General features: G+C 44.7%; 1 protein-coding gene across 1 annotated transcript in view; it reads right to left on the bottom strand.

The window, feature by feature from the left end:
- Positions 1–1490: 1490 nt before the first annotated feature.
- The window catches only part of LOC138580201 (claudin-10-like), a 100434-nt gene continuing 78390 nt past the window's right edge, over positions 1491–23534 (bottom strand). Inside the window, exon 5 of the mRNA XM_069650549.1 lies at positions 1491–3582. Coding sequence (XP_069506650.1) covers positions 3456–3582 — 127 coding nt within the window. The 3' untranslated portion in view covers positions 1491–3455. The remainder of the gene's footprint in view (positions 3583–23534) is intronic.

The following is a 23534-nucleotide window of genomic DNA, read 5'->3' on the forward strand; positions in this document are numbered from 1 at the left end:
ATTTTGCATGATATATGCATCATCAGGGGTGGATTGATGCCAGGTTACTACAGTGATAGTGCAGATAACATGTGCATGACACTTGCATCACCAGGGAGGCGTGGAGCCAGGTTACCTATAGTTATAGTGCGGTTAACATGTGCATGACACGGATTCATACAATGATAGTGCAGAAAATATGTGCATGACACATGCATTACCAGGGGAGCTTGGAGTCAGGATACCTGTAGTTATACTGGGAGTAGCATGTGCTGTGCATGGCACATACATCACCAGGGTGGGCTTGGAGTCAGGTCACCGCTAGTGATAGTGCAGATAACATGTGCATGACATGTATACATACATTGATAGTGCAGAAAACACGTATATGACACTTGCATCACCAGGGGGGCTTGGATCAGGATATCTATAGTTATATAGTGCAGGTGACATGTGCACGACACGTACACATACAGTGATAGTGCAGAAAACATGTGCATGACACATGCATTACCAGGGGGGATTGGAGTCAGGATACCTATAATTATAGTGCAGGTAACATGTGCATGACAGGTATACATACAGTGATATTGCCGATAACATGTGCATAATCCATTCATCACCATGGAGGCTTGTTGCCAGGTTACTAGAGTGATAGTGCAGGTAATGTGCATGAAATGTGCATTACCAGGGGGGCTCTTTCACTCTTCTTGTTCCACTTGCATGGAATTATCTTCCCCCAGAGACCCGGGAAACTGCCCACACCGATTTGTGCAAACCCAAACTGAAAGCCTACCTGCTTGCCTCCAAGTTACCCTCTTAACCTACCTCTCATCTGCCTTCAATGTAACATGTTTCCTCGCTACTAACCTGCCCCTGTCCCACACTTTCTCTGCCTCCACTCTAGCCCTTCATCCATAATGTTAACATCCCTAACACAGCTGGCCATACCACCTACATGCACTTTGAAATGTATGTCTAATGTCTATGTCCACCCATGTATTGTCCCCGGTGACTGTTCCACAACCTGGTCAGAATGCCACTCAAACTAACTTCATTGTGTAGATCCTCAATGCTTCCTGTCAGGTCTGATATTTGATCTAGTGTATGTACTGGAAAGTATAGTGAGCGGGGTGTTGGGGGGACACCCCCGCCGCAGCCCCCATTATTTTCTTTTTCTTTTCTTTTTCTTTTCACGGTTGTGCTGCCGGGGGTGTCCCCTGCAACACCCTGCTCACTATACCACACAGTATAGTGAGCGGGGTGTTAAGCGGGACACACCCGCAGCCCCCGTTTTATTATTATTTTTTTTACTTGCCTGCAGTGTTACCACCAAAAGTTTGAACTTTTGGTGTTCGAACCTTTGGTGGTAGCATTTTTAGAACTTTTTGTTCATGCGACCGTTAAGATACAGTCTTTTTGTACAATGCCAAATATAATATCAAAACAGCATATCATAAAATAACCAAAGAACTCACCATATTTAGGCATGCCAAAGCTTGAGACACGTATCATATCAAACATAATGTATCTAGTGTAATATAGCATAGAATCATTTTGCATTACATGCAATACCAGGACAATACAGCATATTGTAGCCTACGTAGCATAATCACATCGTGTGGCATGCGATAACCATACAGAACGATGGGATAACATAACACCATTGCATAATATGAATGAGTCGGCTTGCCCTAACTTATATATTAGAGTGAGGGCTGGAAAGGGGCTGGGGGCTTGGTGCAGCAGATACAAGCAGCGGCAGAGGGCCTACAGTGGGGATACACACATCTTAGAAGCAGGAATATTTCATCTTAACCTTCCTTCTACACTTCTGTTCCTCCACACCTGCTCACAGCACATACACAGTAGCGCACACACATAGCCAGGCCCGTCCCTTCCGATTTCGAGGTCTCCCCCTATAGGCAGACTGGTAAACTGAGTTGGGACTTTAGAGGAGACCATAAGTGAATGGGACAAATGCCTCCATCTACCCATGCACACCCTCAATGCTGCCCTTGCCACCAATGAGTGCCAAACCTCCGGCACCCTCCATTTCTCTAAGGAAAGAAAGCAGCACCTGCAAATTGTCATCAAAACAAATGTGTATTCTTTAATATTTACATGGTTTGGAATAAACACTGCCCTGGCGTGCTATCACTCTGTCCCCAATTCCTTTCAGATGCTTGTTCTACTACCTCCGATACCAAGGTGATTTTAACATGGTCCATGTTCAATGATTGGTCTTAAGCACTCGGTTGACTCCCACTTCTGCTATATTTCTGCTAGGAGTGATCCCTTCTTGAACTCACGAATCTTCACGATTTTATAGACATTCAGTAGTTTGCAGAAGAGCTCCATCTCCTAGTAGGGAGAAGAGATCCACCTCCTAGCATTCAGAAGAGATCTGCCCCCTACTAGACATATGTGACCAATCTACTAGTAGAAATTTGTCATCCATCTCCTAGTCGCCAGAAGAGATCCTTCTCCTAATAGCCAGAAAAGATCCATCCACCAATAGCCAGAAGAGATCCATCTCCTAGTAGCCAGAAGACATCCAGCCACCAGTAGCCAGAAGAGATCTATTCCCTAGTAGCCAGAAACGATCCATCCACCAGTAGCCAGAAGAGATCCATCTCCTAGTAGCCAGAAGACATCCAGCCACCAGTAGCCAGAAGAGACCTATCTCCTAGCAGACAGAAGAGATCCATCTCCTAGTCGCCAGAAAAGATCCATCTCCTAGTGGCTTTCATACGTGGATTCTCTCACCTTCAGCAGACACCACTTCCTTGGCCCCACCAGTCAATGGATTGATAATCAATTGCAGTAGCGGGGAAAGGGTGTGCAGAGGAATCTTGGAAATCCGAAGGGATACCAGATCATTTTTACAGATCTAACATTGAGCTAGGGGTAGGCAAAAGAAGGAAGGTAGATCATTGAAGCATGCAAACTGTACATGACATTAGAGGTTATGGGTAAGAAAGGAGTGATGATGGGGAGATATAAAACAGAGGCAGAGTAGAAGAAGCCAGGCTGTTAAAAAAGTGAGCGGAGAGGAGTCGACAGGGATTAAGGTACCATGCGCAAGTGAGGACAATGGTAAAGAGGAACAAAGGAAAGATGAGAAGAGATGCCGTAGAAGATCACGAGAAAGAAGGATAACACGAGAAATGGAAAACACAAAGTGTGCAGGGAAAAGGGGATTCAAAGATGGAGATGCAACGAAAAAAGAGAATGGAAGAAGCAGGGGAAGACGAGAGAGAGCAAATGTCAGAGGGGAGAAGTTAGTGGGAAGGTAAGGTGTGAGGAGAATTGAGAGGTGAGGCTGAAGGTAAAAGGACAGTTAAGAGCTGGGTGGAGTTCCTGGTAACCACAGCATTTCTTGGGGAGCAACGCCAGCCTTAGGCTCACAAGTCCACTGGCCTCAACAGCCCCACCTTCCTTTCTCATTCACGAGCTCAGTCTTTGATGCCAGGTCATACGTAGGCATTCTTGTCGAAGTTCTTCGGAGGCCCTCTACCCGACTGGCGATCCGCCCGCCCAGCCTGGGTCTTTGTCCGAGAAGACATCACTGAAGGTGCTCCATTGTACGAATATCCCATTCTGAAAATGAAAATAACAGCTGGTGTTACCTGAAGAGCAAATGTTTGGAGTTTGGGGAATAAGGAGGGGTGCTTAGTCCCTTTTCAGTTTTGTCTGATAAATGGTAACACCAACTGTGATCAAAATAATATTGACAAAGACACTGGTGAACAAAAGAATCCAGAAGTGTGAGCTGTTGCTATTATTGTGTAGATGCATCTCTGTGGCTTGGTGTGTCCCTCCTGTTGAGCATTCAACCTATCAGATGTTCCTAGCCCTGATATGGCAGCATCTGGCACAACCTGGTTTGATGAATACTCAAAATAACCAAGTGCTCATCCAGTTAGTCTTTTTACCTGGCCTCTGCGGCAACTTCAGGCGCCCCCACTTTGGATAGACAGGCTTAACACCCCAACAGCCTTTGAACAGTGTATTTGAAATGCACTGCTGTGTAGAAGCCACATGCGTGGGAAACACATATTTCAAAGAAGCTGATTGCCGCCTGACACCTCTCTTATCCCAGTGAGGATTTGCTATCTCAGCAGATTTTTCGCAAGTCCCAAGTGGATTTTGTTAATATTTCATGATACCAGGAGGTCAGAAGAGAATTGGAGTAGAATAATGATGTATTGCAGCAGGTGCAACAGAGGGCAGATGCAGAGTAAGTTTAAGAGCAATTGCAAACCTTTCCACAAACCATATACAATCATATTGTGTGCATTAATGAAACTTAATTAAAAGGTTTTGAGACAGGGAGCTTATAGCCGTGCACCACCCGTCAAAAAGCATGTCTGGCAGGTGTTCTAGACCTAATCAGACAAAAAAGTGTTTGGGAACTGTGTTCAACATTAAGGAACTAAAAAAAAAAAAACATTAAGGTATTCCACTTATTATAAAGCAGAAATCACGCTAACCTTTTAAACATGCATTTGCCTAATTTACCAATGTCAAACCACTCAATGTGTCCCATGTGTGAGGAGTCAGTAATGCGAGAAATACAACTGCTTGCAGTCTTCTCGATACTTGGCATTTTATTTCAAAGAAAAAAGTGCACATAAAACCTAATTAAGCCTAGTCTACCAGGGAGTTCCCTACCTAGTCTAGGATCTAAGGGAAAACTCCCAGCATGTGCAAAACTGGCCCTCTCTTTAAACAACAGAACAATCACAACAAAGCATAAACAACATTAAAAAAAATGACCACATAACCAGTGTCTAGGATGATTTCTACTTGTCTTGGGTAGACTTTGCTCCCCCAAAATGTCCAAAGTAAGTTTATTCCAGGAAATAAAAATAAAATTCTTAATCAGTTTGTGCAAAGTTCCAAAGAAACAAAAGTTCAGCCAAACAAAAATCCACTGGTAACGGTTCCTTATTTATTTATTTATTTTGCATTTTTAAAGCGCTCACACAGCCCGAGGGCATCGAGGCGCTGTTACAGGAATATGTCTCTTAGTTGTGTATTTATAACGCGCTTAATAACTGGAGGTTTCTAAGCACGGACCCAGGGATCAAACCTGTGTTGCTTCATGTTGCTTCATGGCCACAAAGAACAGAGTAGCAATCGCCCTCCTGCACAGCCTCCTTCCAGGATAGAATGGAAAAAGTCAAAACAAAACATACCACTTGAACTTGAATAACAATTCTTCTCTTCTAACCTCTGCAGCGTTGTGAATGTAATTTGTCAGGATGCTTCTTCTCTGAGGAGGTTGCTTTTCCTGAGCAACTCCCTTCTACAAATGGTAATGTGAGAGCAAGCTCCTCTGCCTCACAGTCTACTGCTACTTCAACTTCATTGAACTGAAAATAGTCTGACAAAATGATGACAAAATTATAGACAACTGCAGCTCCACTGCTTCTGCTGCAACTTGCTTTAACAATGTACTAGGCAACTTTATGCAAGACTCTTTGACCTCTACAGGGTGGCAAGGCAGTCCTCTCTATTTTATGAGAAGGGGCAGCCTCTTTGCCTTTCCTTTCAGTCTTGCAGCTACCACATAAATCCCTCTGAGCTCTTGGACCGTTTTCCTCTCTCTGCTTCACCAGTCTTAGCTTCACAGATTTAGGTATTTTAACAAACACCCAACTCCCTTCCCCAGCTTCAGATACACCTTTCTGCTTCCAGTAGGTACCCCAAAGCCGTACTGCCACTCTTCCAGCCTTGGATAAACTTGTCTCCCTTGTATCAGAGGACGTTGGGCTGATTGCATCTTCAACAACTTCAAAACCACGGTGTTCAGTTCTTAATAGTGCTGATGTGACCTCAAGAAAACTCTGTCTACTGGCTTGAGTAATGCTCGTTAGTTCCGTGACTTCAGCAACTTCTTTAATTATAAAATTAAATAATTATAAAAATGTTTGTTCTGAGTGTTACAAGATGTATGTTTTCCTGCAGAAACTTATTTAGGTATACACCATCTTCTTTTGATGAAGAACTTCAATTTATAAACTTGTGTTCCCTTTTTGATTCAAACATGCTTCTTCTTTAACATGCACAGGGAAACAAAATATCATATATGCAACCTCTATTTGATGAAGTGTGCGTCTAACACTTTGGGAAAGTCGACTACAGCTTCTTAAATCATTACTGATAATGTTCTCCAATTTTCTAGGAGACACGTGACTTCTCTGGTTATGAATATTGGGTAACAATGGGAAAAGGAAAGATTTCTTCTTACGCAAGCACTTAGCTTAACGCTGAACAAGCATCTGCTACAATTCCCTTTGTTAATCAGGATTTCCTAAAACTGCGAACTATTCCACTCACTTTCACTTCTATGTGAGTAAAAACTATGCTATTTACAGTTACCGGCAATATATTTAAAAGTGATTCGGAGTACGGAGCTCCGTAATCACAATGGTTGCAGGCTGCTTCCACCTTAGGACTTTCTGACTTCTGCTGCTGCTGCTACAGGCTCTCTTGGGACTCACCCCCCTCCACAGTATGGGTGTCTCTGATCCAGCCTTATTAGGAGAGAGTCTCCTTCTCTCCAGCTTCCCTCGGTTTGCTTCTGCACAAGGGCCTCGGGTAAACACACGGTTTCAGCTCTGCATTCACAGCAATTCGGCACACCTGGAAAGATTGCCGATAGCTTCCAGTCTCTTCCAATGCAGCCACAGCCAAACATGGTTTGTGAGCACAGGACCAACCCAGATCCTGCAGGTGAAATCTGTTTTTACTCTTCTCCGGTGTCCCTTCCATGGTCACACTTCCTAGTGAACGGCCAGCCTCGTGCTCTATTTCTTCTGCTATTTCTGTCAACCTTCCAGCTCCTGCTCCAGACTCATTCTGATGCTCCCTCCTGCAGCAACCTTTTATGCCCCTCAGGTGGGTGATTTGGCTTCCGATGCAGACTCTTCTTCTTAATTGCCTGACCCTACCAAAGACTGTTAGGCCTGCCAGCCTGTCCTTTAGCTCTACGTGCCGCTTCAGCACTCTTTTTCGTCACAGTCCCATAAGCATTCTAGGATGTGTAGTTTGCTGTAAGGGAATTCGGTTTTCTTATTCCGTTACTACTTTTGATAGTGCTTTCACTATCCCAGAAATTATTGGAAGAGGAATTGTGGGATTTATTCTTTTTAGGGACAGATGGGACATGAAGGCCCACATTTATGGCATCCTTTTTGTTGTACCTTTGGCATTGGGGAGGGTATATAGTTTTAGGGAGACACAAGACTTCACATATGGTACTTTGTTGGATTATACCCGGGGAGTTTATTTTACCCTCTCTAACAGGAGATTGAGATATTCTAAATTGACAATAACTCAATTCCTCCTGTAACCCAATATCAGGCCTATCCCTCTCCAGGGAGATCTACTGTGTCTCACCCTATGAAATCACCCCATTGCCCAGAGCCTTGTCACCACCCAGGTGTTCCTCCCACAGTATACCGCCCCCAGGATTGTGATCTCGAAGCGTCTGCCTTCTCCAGGCCAACTGGGAGGAGACTTTAAGCAGGGTTTCCGTGGGGGATCCACAGGATTCTCCACACATGTCAAGGTTCTTGTGTTTCTTTGCAGTCTGGAACTTGTAGTTTTGGCACGTCTATTATAAATGCAGAAATACAAGCCCCAGAATGCAAAGCCAAAACACTTGTCTGGCTGGATGGTGCTTCCACTTTGATCAAAAATAAATTGTCCGAACTTTCTTTGACCACATTTGTTACCACATTTTTACTGTAAATAGGTATATGGTGGGAAGCGGTCAGGTATATAGTAGGCATGGGTGAGCTGGGTGTGGGGAGTATGCCCCGAATTTTATGGCAAAATGTTCTGTTAAAAAAATGCAAATTGTGCTGTTCTAATATAGATCCTTTGGGTGACACCCCAATGACATGGGTGTGGTTATGATGTGTGCAGTCTAAATCAAACATAATGCATTTTGAATATGAGTTCAATGGTGCAGGAACTCTATTGACTAAAAAGCAGTGGTCAGGCGCACCTTTCCAAAACTCATTTCTTTTTGTACATTGAACTACGTGCAACTAAAGTCATTTAGAATAATGTAGCATTCCCTGTACTTGCTAATTAATGGAGCTCTACTTAGTTTGAATTATTTGTCAAAATGCTTTTTTGTTAAATTTACAGAGCCTACATATCCTCCCTCTGAATTATAATATCTGCAAGGATGTTAAACGTAGTGTGTTTAGGGCAAACCGTGTTTCCCTTTAGGCAAATATTATGAGGACATAAAATGTATTTGGCTCAATCAAAAGTATTCTGATGAATGTCTTGCCCAGTGTCTTTTGTTTACATTTGGTTGTATACATTTTGCCACATTCTCTGCAGATTTGTCCTTGTTTCCACTGCAAACATTGGCTGCATTTCCCGCAGATTTCTTTCTTTTTCAGGAGATTTGTACTACTCCTCGGAATAAGATGGCAACCTTTGCTAAACTCCATCGCCACCGTTATTTATTGCAGGACAAAAAGCACCACATAGCTTGCTTGTGAAAAAAGTTGCACTATAATAAGAACCAGTGATATAACTTAGGCTTTTTGGATTTCACTGAAATCAGATTTAATCAGATTTCTGCCCCCCAGATTTATTTTCTCCCTTTTAGAGGTTTATCCAAATAGGTACGCTGACTTGGCTACAAGTGGATTCCCTTATTGAATTGAAAATACAAATCCAGCTCAGTGTTGCCATCTGTTTGAAATGGTCATGCATTTTCGAACCTCAATATGATTCAAACTGAAATAATGCATACACTAGTTTCCCTTAATAATTGTTTATTGCATTGAGCCTGTATTTTAAAAAAGTAGCAATGTGGAGTTATTTATTAAGTTCCTGAATCTACAAGCCAGAAAATCCTTTATTAGCCACTTGTCAGAGAAGATCCAAATGGAATTCCTGATCAAAAGTCGTCTTGTATTCCAATGATTCTCTATCAAATACTAGGTCTAGTTGGAAAATGGAGCAAAGGAAGAATGGTTTTCAGATAAATTTGATTGTACAGTTCGGTTAATTGTATTTGGGAATTGCAACTTTCCATAAAAAATATCCAGCACTTTTGTGGTTCCAGACCCTATTTAACCATCAAATTAATAAATATGCACACTTGATATTTTACTAAGGGCTTTGTTTAGCCTGTGTGATAAGGAGCTTAGTTCCACAAATGTGTTTTAAAGAAAATGTTTTCTCGGTTCTTTGTCCTGCATGCAGATTTAAAAATGAACATACATATAAAACGACCTCTGTCCCCATTAACCTTCATCTCCTGTTCACCATGATTATTTCAACTTCGAGTAGTACATGTCTTAGGGTTCACTGAAAAATGTATTTGAACTCTTACTTTGCCCCAGGCAACTGAAACCCATCAAGTCCTTATTTTATTCCTTGCATTGTGTATGTTTAAATTTCAATTTCCAATATAAATTTGGGGCTACAGGTCCAAGAACGCAAAGTAGTAACCAGCTCTGCATCAGCATCTTCAGGGATTTATTTTGTTTCAGAAGAATTATGCGTAATATTCATGCAGCAAAAAAAGATACATTTTTATTTAGAATGATTTACAGATTTTGAAAAAAAGTTAAAACCACTGAAAACCCCCACCGGAACTGGAAATCATAAACACTGAAAACAGGAAACCATAAATATAACATAAGTGCCTACCCATGGGCTGTGGTGCATATGCCCCTGCCGAGCAAGGAAACGAAAACTCCCTTCCAACATTCAATATGTTAGGAGTTGGAGCTCAGAAGAGACTAGTGGCATGGAAACTGCGTGCATACATGTGCACAGAATGTAAAATGTCAATGGGTTTATTGGTTAGCTTTATGGGTTCACTGCATTTAATGGGTTCACTTGTGCATGCCCGCTCCTTCCTTTCACTTACATAGTTTTCTGGGATAACAATAAAAGCAGAAGTTGTATCGCAATGTCTGTGTTATAGTTTCAATTCCAATGCCCAAACACTCATACACAAACATACAGAACTGCACTCCAAACACACACAGACTACACAGCATTTTATTTATTAATTTATGTATTTGCATTTTTAAAGCGCACCGCTGCCCACGGGCATTGTGGCGCTGTTACAAGAAGGTTTACTTAACACAGGCGAGTATCATGAAAGGCAGTGGACATGGTTACAGACATGGTTGAAGGTACAAGGTTACATGTGAAGTGAACTTTTGTACAACAGTATACAGAAATTATTTGCATTGCAGTAGAGTTCACTTAAACAAGGTGGTTTTCAGTGCTTTTCTAAAGGCACTGAGGATGTTTCCGCCCTCAGTTTGGGTAGTAGGGAGTTCCATGCTTTTGGCACTAGGACTTCGAAGCTCGAGCCGCCAGCTTTAACTCTGTTGAAGTTAGGGACTAAGAGTTGGTTTGCGTACAGGTCCCTTTTGGGCCTGATTGTTTGGACTGGTTGTATCCGATCAGTAAGGTAACTAGGGGCCGATTGGGATATGCATCTGTGGGTAATGGTTAGGGTCTTGAACTGGATGCTCTCTTTGACTCGGAGCCAGTGGGCATTTTGTCTTGCTAGGGAGATGTGTTCCCTCTTGGGAATATTGAGGGCAGCTCTCAAGGCATTGTTCTGTGTGATTTGGAGTCTATTAATGTTTTTAGCAGAGGTGCCTAATAGGAAGGCGTTGCAGTAGTCCAATTTGGCACCTATGGTGGCCCTGGCTATGTTGAGGCAGTTTGTAGTGTATAGGTGAGGTTTTACTGCATTCATTATTTTGGTTGTTAAGGCTGCTGAGGATGAGATGTAACTGATATGTCCATCCATGGAAAGGGTGGAATCTAGATAGACTCCCAAAGTTTTTACAGCAGAAGAGACTGAGATGACCGAGTTCTCAATTAGGAAGGTGCTATATTTGCTGTCAAGTTTGCTAAGGGATTCTTTGGGGCCCACCAGTAGGATCTCTGTCTTGTCTCCATTGAGACAGAGGCCATTGGCTTGGCTGCCATTCAGGCCTGGATGATGGCATATGTGTGTTGTAGGGCTTTTAGGTCTTGGTTGTAATCACCAGTTAGAGGGAGAAGAATTTGAGTGTCGTTGGCATAATTGGTGAACGTTATGCCGTATTCTTCTAAGTCGTTGAATAGAGGGAGTGTGAATAGGTTATATAGTATAGGGGAGGTGCAGGAACCTTGTGGTACTCTGCAGTTGATGGGGGAGGGGGTGGCTGATGCTTGGTCTGAGTAGACTCGCATAGCTCTGCCCTCCAGGAAGGATGAGATCCAAGTTGTGGCTTCAGTAGAGAAGTGAGCTGTATTGGTGAGGTGTGTCTTTAGAGTTTTGTGGTCGACTAGGTCGAACGCAGCCGACAGGTCAAGGAGTAAGAGGATGGCACATTTGCCTTTATCCATATTTTTTAGGAGTTGGTTTTTTAGGTTGGGTAGCGCAGACGCTGTGCCGTGGCGTGGGCGAAAATCGGACTGTCTCTTGCCTAGGATGTTATGAGATTCGAGGTAGGCTTGTATCTGTAGCTAGGCAGCCTTATCCAGGATTTTCAACAGAATGGCACTGTTGTAATGGGCCTGTAGTTATTAGGGGAGTCTGGATCTAGTGTGGGCTTTTTCAGCAGTGGGCGAACCCAGGCTTCTTTAAGTGAGGAGGGTACTGAGCCAGTGGCAAATGATGCATTGATAAAGGTTGCAATGAACGGTGCTAGGGACTCAGCGCAGTCGTTGATTATGTTTGCTGGACAGATATCTCCTTTGCAGAGTGATGGTTTTATTTGTCTCATAATGTTTAAGACCTCAGGTGCGGTTACCTTTCTTAAGGTGAATGGCGGTGGAAGGTTGCTATTGTGTTGTTTAGGAGGCTTATAGTTCGGGGTGGCTAGCGATTTGTGAGGGGGCTTGGGTAGATTGTCAAGGTTGGTTTTGATTTTCTTTTGGAGTAAATCTAGTTTGTCAAGCATGGCTTTCTGGATGTCATTACACCATTTCCTGTCTTTGACTGTTTGATGTTTGGATGTGGGAGGTACAACTAGCTCGTTGAAGATGGAGAATAGTTCTTTTGAGTGTGATTGGGCATTGTAAATTCTAGTATTGTGTGTGGCTGCTTTTGCTTTGGCTATGGCATTTTTGTATTGTTTGACAATAGTTAGGTAGGAATCGTGTGAAGGGGCGGAGGGGCTTGATTGCCATTTTTTGAGAGCTTGTCTTTTAAGTGATTTTAGGTCTTGAAGTCTTGATTAAACCAAGAGTTGGCGTGAAAGAGTTTTTTCGCTTTTTTAGTCTCTAGTGGGGCAACTGTGTCTATGACTTCTTTGATGGTGGTGTTATAGAGATCGACTAGTTCTTCTGGGTTATTGGAGATGGGTGATGTTAGTGCTGAGACTTCTAGGAGTGGGCAGATTCTCTCTTTGGTGAGTAGTTTTTTAGATCTGGCTAGGGCGGCTGGCATGGCTGGGTCTTGATTAGTGGCTGCATTTGTAGGGATGAAGAAGTGGATGAGGTGGTGATCAGTCCAAGGTTGAGGCGTGTTTGAGCTGATATCTACCTTGCAGTTGTGTCGACTAACCAATCTAGTATGCGGCCTTTAGTGTGAGTGGCAGATCAATTCTCTGGATGAATTGAAGGTCTAGGAGAGCTTTGGCAAAGGTTTTGCTGTGTTTGTCTTTTATGTCCTTGAGTCAGAGATTCATATCTCCTAGGAGAATGGCTTTGGTGTTTGGTTTGAGGTTATTACCTAGGAGGTGTAGGAAGTCGGCTTGGAAGTTCAGGAGTGGGCCAGGGGGCCTGTAGATGAGGTGCATTGTCATGGTGTCGTTAGGTGAGAAAGAGATTTTTACTGATAAGGCATCAAAGTTTTCAGATATGATGGGTTTCATTTGTCTCGCCTTTAGTGTCTCTTTGACTATGAGAGCCACCCCACCGCCTTTGTGTGTTGGTCTATCTTGGCGGTGGATGATGTACCCAGGGGGGAGGGACTGGCATATGGCTGGTCCAGAAGCTTCATGGAGCCAGGTTTCTGTGAAGCCTAGAGCGTCTAGCTCAAGGTCAGAGATTAGGTCATGTATTTCTGTGGCGCGGGCTTGTAAAGATCTGGCATTAATGAGAGCAAGTTGGATTTGGGGATGATCGTGTGTGCTTGGTTTGGTGGTGTTGGTATGGTGTTTAGTGGCAGGATGTTGGGTTTTGGGGGTAGTGGTGGGTGGGTGGGGTGGCTGCAGTGTGGGTTTGCGAGTTTTGATGTAGGCTGTGCGGGCTCCTAATCTAGAGTTTCTTATGTGCACTGGTAGTGTGTGAGATGTGTTTCTGGCAGTGAATTTGGACTTAGGTACAGCGTTAGTGAGAGGGGTGGCTGAGGATTGGTGATTATGGAGCTCGTGACTGAGTAAGGCTGGTAGGAATGGGGTAGGAGGAATGGAATCAGAGTGTGGGAGCCTGTTGGAGTGTTTGGCGGCCATGTCAAGTGTAGTGGATGTGGCCTAGGGCAGGAGTACAGGGTGGGCAAATTCGACTTAGACTAGATGCATAAAAACAGGCAAATTCGACTTAGACTGGATGCATAAAAGCAGGCAGATTCGACTTGCATTGCACTGCACACACAACACACAGTAGCCCAGCACTTCAAGCCCACACACATTCATACACCACTCCTGATACAACACACACTGGCCCAGCACTGCACACAAACATACCTCATTGCTGTGTTCAAATGTATCACTCCACCATCCCCTGAACACTCACTACATTAGACACACACAGGAACACACACACAAACATGAACAATACCCCATTGCTGCACTGGACGCACACTGCATACACACACCACCCCAGCACTGCACACACACCCACACCAGCAGTGCACACACACTGCATCCAGCACTGCACAAACACACAGTGACTTTAGCACTGCACACACAAACACACACAGTGCCCTAGCAATGCACACACAGTGTCATCAGCACTGTAATGCATACACACACATAGATGCATACATGATCATCAGAACCAAACTGCACACACAGACCAGTACTGTGGCACACACACCACATCCAGCAATGCACTGTACACAGACACACAAATCACAGCACTCCATTCCACACATACAAACACACAAACCCATCATCCCCAGCAAAGCATTGCATATACTGCACACTGTCACAGCTAAGAGATCAAGAGACAACGTGTGATCCATAGCGTTTGGTATAAAATGTTTCATTGTTCAACAGAAATATATCATTGTGGTGGACTGCACAAATGGGAAAGTTATGATCAAAGAAACTAATCCATCAAGCCATCTTTTATGTTCTCTGGGCATCACCTTCTGGCAGTCAAATGAAGTCACTCACAGTCTCTGAGGTTTCAGGTGTCTCCTGCACCTATTTCCTAACTTGATTCAGGCTTTAACTCCCTCATCTCCTCAGTCAGGATTGAAGAGAGCATCCCAAGATTCACCCCCAGATTCATGACAAGACGAAGAGCCAGAAATTCTTGCAGACACCCATCTTAATTTGGATGAATACCGAGTGCACCAATGATTGATAAATACACAGAAAGGTATACTATCAGCCAGCCAAACAGACCGAATCCAGTACATGTCTTCACAGGTATAGGGGAAGAAATGGAGATGGTGGACGGAAAACACCTTGATGGACAGTCTCGATTAAGCAGCAAGAAGCCACGATGCTGACGTCACTAGTGAGACCACGGCGTAGCAGCGTTAGTCATGAAGCAGACCTGCAGCCCTACACCGCATTACACAGCCACACACATACACGAAGAACATGCTTACACAGTTCTATAGCGAGAGGACAGATACAGATACATATACATGATGTCAATGCATTTATTATTCTTTCATTAGCTAAATGCAGTAACGTAGAAAGGCAAGGCAAACAAAAGATCCTGAGCAGGCTTGCAGATGCTTATGTAAAATATTGCTATGGAACTACAGGAGTATACAGGGATTCTGATAAGATGATGTGTGACTAACTTATAGGTTACTTAGTATAACAAGAGAATGTAGAAATCCTATTATGAAGTTTAAGGAAAATTACAGAAGGCTTCAAAGCCACTGGGCCTGAGACGAAGAGAGCTGATTCAAGCTGCACAGAGCACAAAGCAAGCTCACACCCAAGGCCAGAGATACATGGACACATTCCAATCTTCAGACGACAAGGGGACCAGCTGCAGAGAAGCAGAATGAATCCTCATAAGGGGCAAGGGCCAATGTAATAGATAGTTTCTTGGCGATGGGACTGGTCAGTCGCCTGACATTCAAGGACCAGTAGCATAACCCCTATAGGGTACCTCCACAGGCAATAGTACGCTTGATGCCCAATCTTCTGTGGTGATAGGTTTTTCGGGGGAAGGGCCCAGTGATGACGCAATACTTGTATAAAAATCGAGCGCACGCCATTGAGAGCTGAGATGTAATGGAGAATCTTCATTGTCTTGTATTGATCCCTGTTGGTTTTTGCAATAAACTGCAGTTCTAGCTTGCAGTTGGCTGAGTCCGCCATTTATTCTGGGGAAGGGAGTTGGGCCCTTGATAGTCAGGCAGACCCCCAGCCATCCTCTAGTATACCTGGGAGAACTACCCCAACAGGATGTGGCCATTATAGCCTGTCGCTTTCACCTGCTTAGTTTGAGAATCCCTGGTTTCACATGGTGCCTCACCTGGACAAGGCATTGCCCTAACTTTCTGGACCTGGACAGCTTCTGGTTTGGTCTGCGGAGTACTGGAGTTTGACCTTGTCAGAGTCTCTGCCCATGATACGCCTGCTCCCCATGATACGCCTGCTCCCCATCTGGTACTTTCTGTTTTTTCCTCGATGCCCCACAATAAAAATAGTCTCTTCACTTGCCTTCTTAGCCCCTGGTCTTCCCCTTCATCTTCTTGGTACTCTTGTCCCCTTCTTTCCAGGCCTCTCTCCACACCTCTTCCTCTTCAGAGGCTTCTACTAGTTCACCCTTCTTGATTCAGTTTCACTTAATCTCTCAACTGTTGCCACAGTTTTCTTTCTGAAGCTGAGCCTGAGGTGAGATCTAGTAAACACTTCAAACCAAGGCCTTCTTGAAACAGTAAAGCCTTAAGTTCGCGATAGAATGTTCTGATCGTGGGATGGACATATCTTTAAATGAGATGAATGTGAACTCTGCACTGAATATGCCAAAACAGATAGCCCATGGAAGCCAATGTGACTCGGCCAGAATCAGTTCACACTAAGAAGTGCTTTTGATTTTGTGACCATTATCCTGGGGTAGGATGAGCTCTAGGAGTATTTGAGTTAACCTCAAAAGTGCTGGTTCTTTAGGGCCTCGCTCTCTGCGAAGAAGATTGTATTGAGGGATTGGAAAGGTCCAACATTTCCAACGTCGGTGGCATGAGTTGAGGACTTGCATAGGATGTCGCTTTTTGAGAGAGCCATCCTGAGCAGGCAGAGGAGGGATGGTCTGCACAAGGAGATTTGGGGAAGGTGTCTGGATCTGACATAGCAAGCATGTTATTTTTAGTTTTCTGGCCCTTTGTCTGTATTGTATTGTAAATATTTTAATGCAATGTATGCTTTGTTAGACAATTGCAGATGATGGGCTGGTAGAAAGAAAGACAATGCCCTAATTGTCTAGGAAAGGGTCCACAATGCATGGAGTTTTAAAATCGCTCTATTGAATATTGGTGCCTTTCCTGGTTCTCCTTCTTCCTACCACTTTGCGCCCTTTCTCCCAGTCTGCTCATTCCCAAATCCTCTTTGTCTTGCCCACTCCTCCACTCCTTCCGCTAACCACTCTCTCCTTTCTCTCCTTTTATTTTCACTCTTTCCTCTTTCACCTCCCCTCTGCTCAACTGTTTCAACCTGCCTCCTAGTCCATTTACTTTCCCGCTTTCCACTTTCCTTTCCCTCCTTCCACTTTCTCTGTCTGTCCACCTCTCTCTGCTTCTGCATTTTGGTGCAATGTCTACTCTCTCTGCTCTCCATTGTTCACTCGCGCGCTTCTCCACTCTGGAACACTACCTCTCTCCTCCTACCACACACAGGCTGAAATTCAAGTTGCTAAAATACCATTTTGTCTCACCTTTGGGGACCGCAGGTGCCAAACCATGCACAAATATGTAGTTTCAAATACTGAGCTTAGGTATACTGGCTCTTCCATCTGGGTTGTTTTCCCCCAGACGGTTATTTATTTATTTAACATTTATAAAGCGCTCACACAGCCCGCAGGCATCGAGGCGCTGTTACAGGGATTGTTTGTTTTTTCTTAGTTGCGTAATTGTTTTTTTTTTTTCTCTTAGTTGCGTATTTATAATGCGCTTAAACACCCAGAGGTTTTTAAGCGCGGACCCGGGGATCGAACCTGTTGTTGCTTCGTGTCGTCCTGCTTCCAAGACGCGCACGCTGCCGCTGAGCTATCCTCCCGGGGTTATTGCCACCCATCTGTGGATCAAACTTTCAAGAGGGTTGTCGGCCATCTTGGATGTCATACAGCTGTTGAATTGGCAGCCACTGGTCCTCCTTCCAGTACCTGCCAGATTGCTGCTTCAACAAAGTTCCTCTTCACTCGCGAGCATTCACGCAGTGAGCTAGTGTGCTAATACCTGTCAGTCCCCTGTGAACTAAATCATAGTTAACTTTTTGATGCTTCATGATCGCGTGACTCCACATATATTCATTTTCTCATGAGTGCAGCCGTTCTTGCTGAGCTTTTTTTGACCCAGATGTATTTGGTGGACAACTCCTGGTAGTGGGTTTTTAGTGCAGGTTTGTTCAGTCTACATTGTGCGTTCTTTAAGGGACTATTGCCACCCTACTGGGGTTTGGTCTGGGTGAGCAGTTTGTGGAACTAGCAGTCTTGATGCAGGGATCCACCTTTAACGTCTGCGGACACCAGAATAATGGAAGAGGGGTAATAGGAAGGGATAAATAACATAGGTCACAGAGAGAATGGGGGTTCTGGAAGATCCTCCCTGAATCTTCTCCGGACCCTAAATCATGTAGCAGGTGGTGGTACCCGGCCCTCTGGCTCTTTCCAATCTCATCTAATAGCCTTAAACAAGAGACTTACTTCATACTCACTCAACCACACACACATATATGCCACAGCACTGTTCACACATGAAAACTGTCCCATCACTCCTCTGTACATACACACACACTACTCCAGCACTGTGTGCACATATACATACACATACAACACACACACAAAAACTGAGTAACCTGGCGCATTCCTGAACACACACATACACACACTTCTCTAGTGCTGCACATCAAACACAAACTGTCCCAACACTGAAATCCACACATCCCACCCCACCACTGAACTGCACACAAACACAATGAGCTCAGCAAAAGTACAGAAACACACATTGCCCACAGCACATAAATCACCATCAGCCATCAGTGCTACAATAGACACACCCCCAGCGGTGCCCACACTCAACACACATTTCACTGCACTTCACACGCATTCTACTTCAATGCTGCACTGCACAGCCACACACACAAGCACACATACACACACAGCATGAAATGGCAAGCACATGCGCCCCACACAGACGCACATATATAGGCCCCAGCATCACAGGCACATACAGCCTGCAATGTTATCTGCCATTGCAGTACTGAACTGGCATGCCAGAATTAGGGTTTCATGTGCTTGCTGGTGACCCTAAGGGCATCTGATTTTAATGCGATTTCTTTGAATTATAGAATGTGGCCTTATTGTGTTTGGAACATAATGCTCTTTGCATAGCTTGGCTAATTTCTGTGTTAATACTAAGTGGGCATAATGGAACATGGCATTGCTCTGCCAATTTGATGCAATGGAATCCTATGCTTCTGTGCTATCTGGGCATAATGTATCCTATCCCGTCTTTGCTAACTGGGCATAATAGAATCTGACACTAATTTGCTAAATGGGCAAAACAAAATGTGGCTCTAATCTGCTAACTGGATTTAATGGAATTTGGACCTAATATGTAACTAGTAATAGATGAACCTGGCACTGCTAACTGTGTGTATCCTTGATATTGATGTGAATACCCGGGCATTGGATGGTAACAGTGCAAGTACCTATGTTTTGATGGCAATGCCTAGCAATGGAGGGAATACTTTGGATTTGAATAACAAAACATCAACGTGGTGAGGGCACAAGAGTATTTTGATGGCATTACCAGAGCAATCATGATAATGATTGTCCCGGGAGGATAGCTCAGCGGCAGCGTGCGCATCTTGGAAGCAAGACGACACGAAGCAACAACAGGTTCGATCCCCGGGTCCGCGCTTAGAAAGCTCTGGGTGTTTAAGAGCGTTATAAATACGTAACTAAGACAAAAAAAAACACAATTACGTAACTAAGAAAAACAAACAATTCCTGTAACAGCGCCTCGATGCCTGCGGGCTGTGTGAGCGCTTTATAAATATAAAATAAAATAAATAAATAAAAAATAAAATAAAATTCCTGGAAAATTACGGTTCCACGTAGTCATACAATGGCTATAGGTGGCAAACGGCCTGGGTTCCTGGGGATATGATGTCAATGCCTATGCAAAGCTTGTATATCAGCTCAACATGCTTTGACAAGCCTTCTGATACCTTGATCTTGTGTATTAGTGTTCCCTGGAACGTCTTTGTTCCTTTTTGATAGGTTGATGCGCCCTGGGGATCCCCTGGGGCCTTCTGCTTATGCACCACGTGTTATACAGAGCTTCTCGTGGGTGCTGCATACCTATTCTCCTTGCAGATGGTTGGGTTGAGGCTGCCAGTCTGTTATCTAGTGTCGAAAAGATGAATAGCAGCACAGTGTACCAACCCAACACCTTCCTGCTAGAAACAAACAGGTGCTGGACCAGCTCCCAACACGACAGGACGGCACTTCCCTGATTTTCGTGGTGTCAGAACAATGCAAGCACTGGCAGGGAAGGCCACGTTGAATGGCCGGTAGAAGTAGCAAAGTAGCTGGTGCAGGAATCCAACCGATGTTCAGACAGGAAGGTGGTCCAGACATAAAAGGCACCAAACGGAGGCACGAGGAAAGGGCAGAGCAAAAGGGAATCATGGAGAGGGGAATTACAGACAATGGAGAACAGGCTGCAGGAGCCCACAGCCAGAACAACAGAGGCCAGGAAGAACAGAAAAGCAAGGGTGAAGGGAGCTAAGGAAGGGGAAGGTAGAGAGCGAGCAAGGATGCTAGTAACAACTAGTATCAGCAAACACAATCAGGCAAAGACTGTGTTGAGATGCAGTGTGCTGAGAACCATGGTTCCCTGACATAGTTCCGTGCTGGGAACGAGGCCTAGAATGCATGTGGATGGTGCTGCCGAGCCAGGAGGACTGCACATGCACAGAGCGTCGAACACGGACATCCACGCATGCGCAGACCAGCAAACAAGGCGTTGCCCCGAGAGGCAGAGACCGGCAGGCCCGTAGCCCAAAAGAAACGCCAACAGGAGTGCAATCACCAGGTCGGCCTTGCCGAACCTGGTGAGGTTGTCCCCTTGCTCAGATAAGTGGCATAATATATAGCTGCCACTCGATGTAGTGAAGTGCCTCAGATGTTTCTGTCCCCACTTGATGTGTTTCTATTACTTCCCCTTGGAGACTGTTCACCTGTGCGTAAAAATATATTATACTGCCCTGTGCCTCATTTTAAGAGCACACAATGTTAGGGGCATCCATCTAACTGTCTACCCGCACAAAATCTCTAATCAATACATCGGATAACCTTCTCATCCTTCCTATTATCTATCAGTGTATAAACTATTTCGATTGGAAACCAAATGAATAAACCTTGCAGCCAATAGAATGCTAGACCAGGACACCATTCAACCAATAAGCTGCATAACCGATAGTGTCCTTAATTGATAGACTGTCCAACCAATAGACCAAACAACCAACCAAAACACAAACCATTGAATAGGCCACTCAACTAACGGTCCATCCCACCAATAAGTCAAGAAGCCGTAGGCCACCCAAAGGTTGCCCACCTAAATGAAAGGACTTCACATATGCCACCCAAGCAATAGGTCAATTGATGATAGTCATTTGTTTCAGAAAGGGGCACTGGGAAGTGTGAAAAACCCACAGGCTTTTCCCTTTCCACCATCTTTGTATCCTCTTCCGGGGTGGCTAGAGAGGGGTTATTGCAGTTGAGTCCAGACCCGGGGAATGGATCAGAGAGGGTGAGGAGTCCCAAAGTGAGACATGGTGCCCCCCTTTTCTTACCACCTGCCTACCTGACATACCCTTGACCATTATATATCAATCTGAATCCTAAACTGCTGCCCCCTCTCCAATGCAAAGAGATACCAAGAGCAAAGGGAAACATAGGAGACTCGGGAAAAGGAGAACACATACATCACCTTATGTTTTACAGCAGCAACATTTTTCCCCTTCTCCTAAACACATTTCTTATGATTTTTCCACAAACACTAAGAAACTCTACAACTCCCCCAATTCCTCCCCAATGCTTTTTCTTAAAACCACTGGGACGGGGAAGAGGCAGACTGGAGCAATGAATATTACCAAAAGGAATCAATGTGCCATGAATTTCAATGGGCAGTCTCCATTTTGTCCCGTTATCAAGGACAGGCAGAGTCAGGCAGGGCTGTGCAACCACTCACACCTAACTCCCATTAACCTTCCCAGCAAGAAGAAAAGGTGGAGCACTCAGGCACACTCTGAGTGAGCTGGGGATGCTGGATGGTGTACCGAAGCTGGAAGGAGAGAACAGCAGCTGGAAGACTTGGAAGGAGAAGGACTGCCAGAACACTAAGCCTGTGGGTACAGGGGAGGCTGCAGTGTGGCAAGGGAGCCTTGACTCTGAGGAGCCAAACAGGGACAGCTGGGGTAACCTGGCAGTGCACAAGACAAAGCTCCTCCCCTGAGTAAGATACCAAAGCCCAGGCCTCTGAGGGGCAGGTGGTGAGACCCTGACCTCAGAAAACATCTAATTTCAAAGCCCACTGCTCCAAAATTCACCAGGATACTGTTTGGGGGAGCTGGTGAAATAGGAGAAAATGATGAATAGTGCATTGTGGGACTTGGAGTCCAGAATTAGACAAATAAAATCATTTTTGTTGGGAGGCTGAGCAAGGTGAGACACGAGAAGGAGCAAATCTTTCAGGGCAAAGGCAAACCTTCTGGAGCAGGACGACCAATCGAGGGACTAGAGAGAGGGAAAGAGAGCCGTGAAGGATATGCAGAGAAAGCGAAATCCCAGATGAGAAGAAGCCTGCATTGTGTTTCAAGGATGCCAGCAACCCTCCTGTGTGAATGGCAGAATTGGGGAGGCGAGGCCAAACCTGTGGTATCAACCATGACTCGTGAATCAAAGCCACAGAGAAAAGAAAATAATGCACACAACTGGTGAGTTAGCGAATGACATGAAAGGCTGGTTTGTGTCAAGGATTGAAGCTGCAACAGTGTATCTTACAATTGAAGGTTCCGTGCATGCTGATGAGATGCGAAAGAAAGCAAATCAGTAATGACCTTTAAAGATTCGATAACTGTAAAGCCAGTGATACAGATTAGCTGAGTGGTCCTGCAAAAGGAAGTAGCCCACTCGAAAGTCTCAGTGAAATGTTTGATATCTTGTTAAATAGCGGCAAGTGAACAAACTCTGTAATGTGCAATGATCAATATTAATCCAGTTGAAAGGGGAAGTTAAAAAGTGATTGCTTTACGAGAAAGATATCTTTGAACTTTGCTGATTGTGTTATGGAACTACCAAGACGAAGAGACACTGGGGTAAATTCCATAAGGGAGAGATAAAGTGAAAGCCAAAGTGGTCCTGCGGAGGACTATGGAAAAAACCTTGCACATTCAAATGTTTTTCAGGGAAAGGTCTGGGTCCGACCGAGGGAGACCTGGAATATGAAATAACTAATGTGAATAAAGCTTGGGTAAGGGAACCCCTGCAACTGCTGAGATTGCGAGGTCCAAGCCCGGCTGTGGAAGATGTAGGTTGAATCAGTTACTTTTTGTTGAGTGGTCTGAGCCCGAGTGAGGGAGACCTAGGTGGCTTTGAGTCACTGAGTTTCCTTTGCATACACATTCCCCGTTACACACTTTTTGTATAAGAGATAGGGCAGGCATTAGGTTTTGTTAGCATAGGCCATTTTGATTTGACATAGACTGACTAGGACTGTGGGGGTCATTCCGAGTTGGGCAGTAAGGGGTTACCGGCACCGGTAAGGATGTCGGTGCTGGTAACCCCTTACCGCCCTATTCCGAGGTTCCCTAGAGGGACCCGCTGAGAGCGTCTGGTCAGACCAGACATCCTTAGCGGGTCCCGTTAGGGGACCAGGGTGTAAATAATATATATAAGCAATTTGCGGGCCCGTTCTTAGCGCCTTCCCCATTCCCATTGAGCCCTATGGGGGCTCAAATGGAAATGGGGAATGGTTTTCTAAATGGGGACTTACCGGGTCCGCTGGTTTTACCAGCTGCCCTTAGCGGGACCCGTTAAGGGACCATGGAGCTCATAACGGGCCCGCAATTTGCGGGCCCGTTATTAGCTGCTTCCCCATTCCCATTGAGCCCTACGGGGGCTCAAATGGG

Source organism: Ambystoma mexicanum, chromosome 3p (genome assembly GCF_040938575.1).
Source record: "Ambystoma mexicanum isolate Mex_15411 chromosome 3p, UKY_AmexF1_1, whole genome shotgun sequence".
NCBI lineage: Eukaryota > Metazoa > Chordata > Amphibia > Caudata > Ambystomatidae > Ambystoma > Ambystoma mexicanum.